The sequence below is a fragment of the Vigna angularis genome, chromosome 2 (assembly GCF_016808095.1).
Source record: "Vigna angularis cultivar LongXiaoDou No.4 chromosome 2, ASM1680809v1, whole genome shotgun sequence".
In the NCBI taxonomy this organism is placed as follows: Eukaryota; Viridiplantae; Streptophyta; class Magnoliopsida; order Fabales; family Fabaceae; genus Vigna; species Vigna angularis.
In genome coordinates this window covers 11155861-11163623 of record NC_068971.1, presented here as the reverse complement: position 1 = coordinate 11163623, position 7763 = coordinate 11155861, and the positions used below count along the sequence as shown (strand labels likewise).

The window sequence follows — 7763 nt, the reverse complement described above, 5'->3', positions numbered from 1 at the left end:
GCAACGGCTATCAAAGTTTGGGACAACAGGATGTACGATAGATGTTATAGAGGAAGAGGTGCGTTGAAAGAGTCATTTGTATTGGGTGTTGAAGAGTTTATAATTAAAGCTTGTGAACAAGAACGTTATCAAAGAGATGGGGGGCTTCGATGTCCATGTTTAAAGTGCGATTGTACAAAGATTCTGAACGAAAGAGTTGTGAAGGTTCACTTGTACAAGAACGGTTTCAAGCCTAATTATTTCATTTGGGAGGATCATGGGGAAACCATGGCAGAAGCTGATTTACAAAATCATGAAAGTTGGGTAACTGTAGAGACGGAAGGTGGTCAAATTAACCAATTTCAAACAATGGAAGACATGGTGCATGATGCTCTTAGGCAAAATGACTCGTGCCAAGCATTTGCTTCTAATAACATTGAAGAGGCTCCGAATGAAGAAACACAAAGGTTTTTTAAATTTTTGTTGGATGCAAACCAGCCGTTGTATGAAGGAGCATCAAACTTAAAATTATCAATGTGTGTCAGACTATTAGCTTGCAAGTCAAATTGGAATATTCCTAACCAATGCATAGATTTTATTGCAAAAATGGTTATGGATGCAACACCCATCAAATCAGGTTTGCCTAAAACATACTACGATGCAAAAAAGTGTGTATCAAAGTTGGGATTACAATCGCAGAGGATTGATTGTTGCGTGGATGGTTGCATGCTCTTCTATGATAATGAATATGGTAAGAATGATGGCGCGTTGCTTGAATGCAAATTTTGTGGAAAGCCAAGATATCAACCACGTAACACGGGAGCAACTACTACAAAACAAGTTCCTATGAAATCAATGTTCTATTTGCCATTAATTCCCAGACTACAAAGAATGTATGCCTCAACACAAACTGCAGGACAAATGACATGGCACTATGAGAACATGTCGACGAATGGTCTTTTGCGTCATCCATGCGATGGAGAGGCTTGGAAGCACTTTGATAGAGTATATCCTGACTTTGGTATCGAGCCACGCAATGTACGACTCGGTTTATGCTCTGATGGTTTTAACCCATATGTACAAGCATCAAATATACCATATTCATGTTGGCCAGTTATTGTCACCCCTTATAATCTTCCTCCAGAAATCTGCATGTCTAAACCTTACATGTTCTTGACATGTCTCATTCCCGGGCCATTCAATCTAAAGGTTGGCATAGATGTTTACTTAGAGCCCTTGATAGACGAATTGAAGAAGTTGTGGACGGGTGTGATAACATATGATATTTCAAGGAAACAAAACTTTATTTTGAGGGCCATGCTGATGTGGACAATTAATGATTTTCCTGCTTATGATATGTTGTCCGGCTGGAGCACTCATGGTAAACTGGCATGCCCACATTGCATGGAGCATACAAAGGCTTTTAGATTATATCATGGGGCAAAAAATTCGTGGTTTGACTCCCATCGGAGGTTTTTACCGAATGACCATGCCTTTAGAAGGAATAGGAATGCTTTCAAGAAGGGGGAAGTGGAGATGGATGACGCACCACCATATCTAACGGGAGCAGAAGTTTGGAATAGAATCAATGGTTATCCGAAAATAACTGAAAATGGTGCACCAAGAATTGATGGATACGGTGAGTGGCATAATTGGACGAAAAAAAGCATCTTTTGGGATCTACCCTATTGGAAGGATAATTTGTTATGGCATAATCTTGATTTCATGCACATTGAAAAAAATTTCTTTGACAACATCTTTAATACTGTGATGAATGTTGCGGGGAAGACAAAAGACAATGACAAGGCTCGAATGGATATAGCTTTGTATTGTAGACGAAAAGATTTGGAGCTAAAAAGTCATACCAATGGAAACATGTATAAGCCAAAAGCAAATTATACACTTTCAGCAGACCAAACAAAACAAGTTTGTCATTGGGTAAAAGCTCTTAAGATGCCTGATGGATATTCTTCTAACTTGTCAAGGTGTGTTGATGTGAATAGGGGAAAGCTCATTGGGATGAAAAGCCATGACTGCCATGTGTTTATGGAATGCTTACTTCCAATAGCGTTTAGTTCTTTACCGTGTCATGTTCTCAATCCTATTACAAAGATAAGTCATTTCTTTAGAGATTTGTGTTCTACTACATTGAACAAGGATGACCTAGTGAAAATGAAAGAAAACATTCCAATCATTCTGTGCAAGATGGAGAGAATATTTCCTCCCTCATTCTTTGATTCTATGGAACATCTCCCTATCCATCTTCCATATGAGGCACGACTTGGTGGACCGGTCCACTATAGGTGGATGTACCCATTTGAAAGGTGAGAATATGACATATTATTGTTCAATTTACTAGGCATAATTCAAAAATCCTAACATATCAGTTTCAAATTTGTAGGTTCATGGGATATGCTAAACGTTTGGTAAAGAATAAAGCTAGGGTTGAAGGATCTATTTGCGCATCATACTTGCATAGAGAAACAACTCATTTTTGTTCCCATTATTTCAAAAACTTCATGTTAACACCAGAAAGCCGTAGAAATGAAGTAGACATTGAAATAGAAAGCTTTACGACAACATTATCAGTGTTTGACCAACCTGGCCGTCATTCTGGGAGGGAATCAACACATTGGTTAAGTGATGAAGAATTGAGATCAGCTCACGTTCATGTATTGATCAATTGCAATGAAGTTCAACCTTACCTTGAGTAAGCCTCCAAAATCAATTATATTTCTGAATTCTTTCATTTCATATACTTGCGTGATGTTTGATCTAATCTCGTCATACATATCTACAGCTCATTCTTACATGCCTATCAACTATCTGAGTCAAACAGTTCGACATACATACATGCTAATTTCCCATTGTGGTTCAGGCAAAAAGTACGACTTCCTATCATTCTTACACATTAATTTCTTCTTTAATTCTTTAATCATTACATTGTTGAATAGATCCATATCCTAAATGGTTGTAGGTTCATAATGATCCTTTAAGTGTGAGGAACCAACATCTTAGAGATTTATCACTTGCTACTTTAAGGTGTGTAAAGGAATGACACACCTTCTTTGCTAATGGATACAAATTTCACACCCATGCATGGAGTCAAGGCAAGAAGACAATAAATAGTGGGGTTCATGTTAAAGGGCTAACAGAAGGAGGTCAAGATGATTTCTATGGTGTCATTAAACACATCTATGAGTTGGAATACAATTCAACAACCACTCAAAAGAAAATTGTATTATTTTATTGTGATTGGTTTGATCCATCGAGAGTTGGTACAAGGGTGGATTCAAAGTATGGCATTGTGGATATTCGAATGGATAAAAGATATGTGTTGTTTGATCCTTTTATAATTGCACATAATGTACAACAAGTGTATTATGTACCGTATCCAACATCACGCACGGACAAACGAGGTTGGTGTGTTGCGATAAAAACGAAACCTAGAGGTCGCATTGATTCTAATGATGTAGAAGCCGATGTGCCATACCAAGTGGAGGAAATGTCACATGTTAATGACGTCATTGAAGTTGAAGAAGTAGTCCGATTACAAGATGTGGAAGCTGGTCTTGAAGAAGTGGACCATAACAATATTTCATCATTTCATGGGCAAATAGATGAAGATACAACTGAATCAGAAGAATACAATGCAGAGGGACAGGGTGAAGATGACAATGAAGATCAATTTCATAGTTCTAGCACTGAATAGAGTTAGGGTGTGTTCCTATATATTTTTGTTGCATTTATAATGCTGTCCACAATCTTAAGACTTATCAGTGTAAGTCTTAAGATTAAACATTTATTAATAGTTTTTTGGAAAACCAGAAAGAATGTGACTTCATCTGTTCTTCATGTGTTTGGTTTTTACTCGTGTTTTTGGTTTGTTTATGGAGTATAATATTGTTTTTGGTTTACTTGTTACACATTTTTATCTTTGATTGTACTATTTCTAAATTTTCTTTTCTTCTATTGTATAAAAATATATATTATGTTCAAGAATATGGCATCAGGTGCTTCTGGCCCTCCTCTTCCACCTTCAGGAAATTCTGATAAGGGAAAGGGGAAGAAATCTTATGTGGTGAAGTTGATGACACGTTTCAATAATGAAATTGGTTCAACCAGTCAGCCAACTACACCTACCTCTACCTCCACTGGTAGATCTGTTCCACCTCCACTAGTTGTTCCTGCCTTGACTCCCACTCCAAATCAAGTTCCTACATCTACACCTACCTCCTTCGGTACATCTCGTCCACCTCCGATACAAGTGCCTGGCTTGACACCCACTCCATACCAAGTGCCTCCTCATGGAATGGCTTCAATCTCTCCCAATGTTGGTTCTAACCCATCAACTCCCAGAAATATTGCACCATCACCTGGTATAGAGGATGCAGATCCACATTCCAGTTCAGCTGCCAATTACGTGGAAGAATGTTCCAATAGTCGTCCAATGATTACACCCATTGGAGGAGGGTAAGAAAAAAATTAACTCAATTAATATATATATATATATATATATATATATATATATATATATATATATATATATATATATATATATATATATATATATATATATATATACAATTCATTGTTGTATTATTGTAATGTCTGAGTTTAATTTTGTTTTAGGTTTTATCCTACAAAAACTGCATCGAAGGCAATCACAGCCACCATCAAGCAATAGTTTGATGAGCCATGGTTAACATGGGGCTCAATCCCTAAGTCAACCAGAGATGTCTTCTTCGACCGTTTTAAGGTACCACTTTTCAATCCCAATCTTGTTACACTGACCACAACATTGTAGCTACAGAAAAATAATTTGTTTTATTTCCTTCATAACCACAACATTCATTTCTAACAACCAATAAGATTAATTTCCTAAATTACAAAATGTTAGTGATACACTTTTATACTTTGAACTTGTTTAATTATTCAAACCTATTATTTCTAATATAACAGAGAAAGGTTTCATGGAAGCCTGAAGATGAGGAAAAGGTAAAAAAAAATTATCACACTGAGGCATCTCATAGACTCTCAGAGATGTATAAAAAAGCTAGAACTCTAGGAAAAAGACCTGATTGGCTGGGGGACGATACTTGGAATGCTCTTTTGGAAAAGTGGAACATGCCAGTTTATAGACAAAAGTGTGAAACGGCAAAGAAGAATCGAACATCTGAAAAGGGTGGTTGTTTGCACACTGGAGGATCTATAAGCGTGCATGAGCATGCTATTCGTTTGGTATGTAACTTCTACATTTTTTTCTTATATCTGTAATTATAAACTTTACAAATATTTATTAAGAACTCATTTTGTTTGCAGTCACAGGATCTTGGTCGGTCTGTGCATGTTGATGAAATATTTCAGCAGACACATATTCGCCAATCAACAGGGGAATTTGTGGACGAAAGGTCTAGGCGGACCCATGTAAGTTTGTACTAACTCTATCACATTATAAATTTTTGGTTTTCAAACCTCATGTTTAATGATAATATTTATTCATTTAAACAGGAACAATTTGTTACAAAATTTTCTCAAATAAGATCTGAGACTGCATCTGTTGGTGTCTCCGCATCTTCTCCTCTAGACCCTGCAGAGGAGGAAAGATTGAGAAACCGATGTTGGTTAGAGGCTGCTGGTGGAAAATACAAGGGACGCGTATACGGCATTGGAAATGTCACTTCCCAAGATGATTGTGTTGATAGTTACATCCAACAGACACAGGCATCTTCTACTGCTCAACAACAACATTCAGAAGAAATTGTTAACCTGAAATCCCAGTTACAACAATATGGTCAGCAGCTTGAAAAGTTTGAAGGCTTTATTGGCGTCCTCCTTCCATTCCTTCCGCCTTCAGCAGCCGCAGCTGCACAAGACTTTTTAAACCTTCAAAATCGTCAAGTTCAAAATGAAGTACCCACTGATGTCCAACCAGAATAGCAACCTCCAGAACAACAACCTCCAGAACAACAACTTCCAGAACACCAACCACCACACCAGCAACCACCAGATGAACAACCACAAGATGGAAATGATTATATGCATTATTAGGCATTTTATAGAACTTATTTCCATTACTCTTGAACTTATTTAGAACCAAAACCACAATCCGTTTATGAACTTACTTAATGTTTATTCTTGCAGTTATATTGATGTAAACAATATTTATGTATTCATAAACAATGTTTCATTTGTGGATTAAGTTTATCTGAAAAGATTATTGGATTTATATGTTCAATGTATAATGTCCAGGTTTGCTTATATCAATTGTGAAAGTACACTATGATGTCCAGGTCTGTCTGCTTGTATACTGTGCATGGGAAACTGCTATATATAGGGTGTTTATTTATCTCTGCTTAAACCATTATATATGGATTTATCCGTATATAAACCTAGCTACGATAGTATTATGTACGGATTTTTGCCCGTATGTAATCCGTATATAACCAGGTCTTATATACGGATTTTGGACCTTATATACGAATTTTGGCTGTATGTAATTTACTTTTTTCTTGTAGTGATGGAAAGACAAGCAGCATTTTGATTTCCATAAATCTCTTCTCAAATCGAATCCTATATGAAGGTTCATGACTTTTTCTTTTTTACTAGATTTTTAGTGGGCCTTATCTTTAAAGCCGAAAATGGAAATAAATGAGATAACAAAGTTGTCTACCATCATTTGTTGTGCTTTTATCAACCTTTTTGAGTTGTAGGTTTTAATAAGAGAATTTTTAAAAGTTACTTCTATACAATATGAATTACTATAAAGTCAAGGAACTTGTCTCATTCATTGTAAGAAATACATTAATCTGGATTTAGTTGCATGCTATACATTCTCAATGACTTGAAAATTTCTTTTAAAGCCAAAATGTTATTTGCATAAGTTGGATTTTATAATCATATCATCAATATATAGATTTTCATGTTCTTACCCTTGAAAACCTTATCCATTAACTTTTGATATAATGCACCAACATTATCGATGTAAAAAGAGAGGACTTCGTAATAATAATTAATTGGTTTCGTGAGAAATATAGTTTTATATGTCTCTTTAAGTGAACGAAAATCTTTTTATATTGTTGGAATATGCATGTTTACGAAGCTCAACACTTAATAACCCGCAAGGAGGCTATCAAGTTAAATCACCTTTTAATCTCTTTCTCTCCCCCCCCCCCCTCCCTCTCCTCTCTCTCTTCTTGCTTTGTTAATTTTTCAAAATTAATTAACAATTTATTTTTACAACTGTTTTACAACTTAGGATGGCTTATGATTCGTTTATTTCAAATATTTTTTTCAAAATAAGTTCAAAAAGTCAATAAAATAGTTACATATAATTAATTTATTGTCAGAAAATTGTTATAAAAAGTTATTAAGATATCATCATCCAAAAATTTATGCATAGTTTTGAACTATACTTTTTTTATTGTTTAAGATTGTTTGTATTAGTTATTGGGTTGAGCATATTTATATAAATATATTATGTGATTGAGAAACATATTTTTATTTGCTAGACTAGCACATACATACATTGAGCAAGAATTGGAACATTGCACAACCCGATTTCATCATCATCAACAAGATCGCCTCATCATGGCATGGCTACAGGCTACAATGTCAAACACCCGGCTTACAAAAATGGTCGTTTTAAACACCTCTTATCAAATCTGGCAAAAAATCAACGTTTATTACGCTAGCCGATCATGCGCACGAATCAAGACGGTAAGGACTCAACTCAAAAGCATAAAGAAAGATGAGCCTATCTCCAATAACTACAACATTAAAAC

General features: G+C 35.6%; 2 protein-coding genes across 2 annotated transcripts; both read left to right on the top strand.

Moving 5' to 3' along the window:
* The first annotated feature begins 267 nt into the window (after positions 1–267).
* LOC108327266 (uncharacterized) lies at positions 268–3691 on the top strand. Its single transcript, XM_017560990.1, has 5 exons — positions 268–2303; positions 2381–2651; positions 2957–3021; positions 3265–3398; positions 3513–3691. Exons 1-5 carry the CDS (start codon positions 268–270, stop codon positions 3689–3691), a joined length of 2685 nt encoding a protein of 894 aa, XP_017416479.1.
* Positions 3692–3982: 291 nt separating this feature from the next.
* On the top strand, positions 3983–5919 carry LOC108327265 (uncharacterized). The gene is made up of 5 exons (XM_017560989.2): positions 3983–4452; positions 4612–4639; positions 4942–5220; positions 5302–5406; positions 5491–5919. Exons 1-5 carry the CDS (start codon positions 3983–3985, stop codon positions 5917–5919), a joined length of 1311 nt encoding a protein of 436 aa, XP_017416478.2.
* Positions 5920–7763: the final 1844 nt, after the last annotated feature.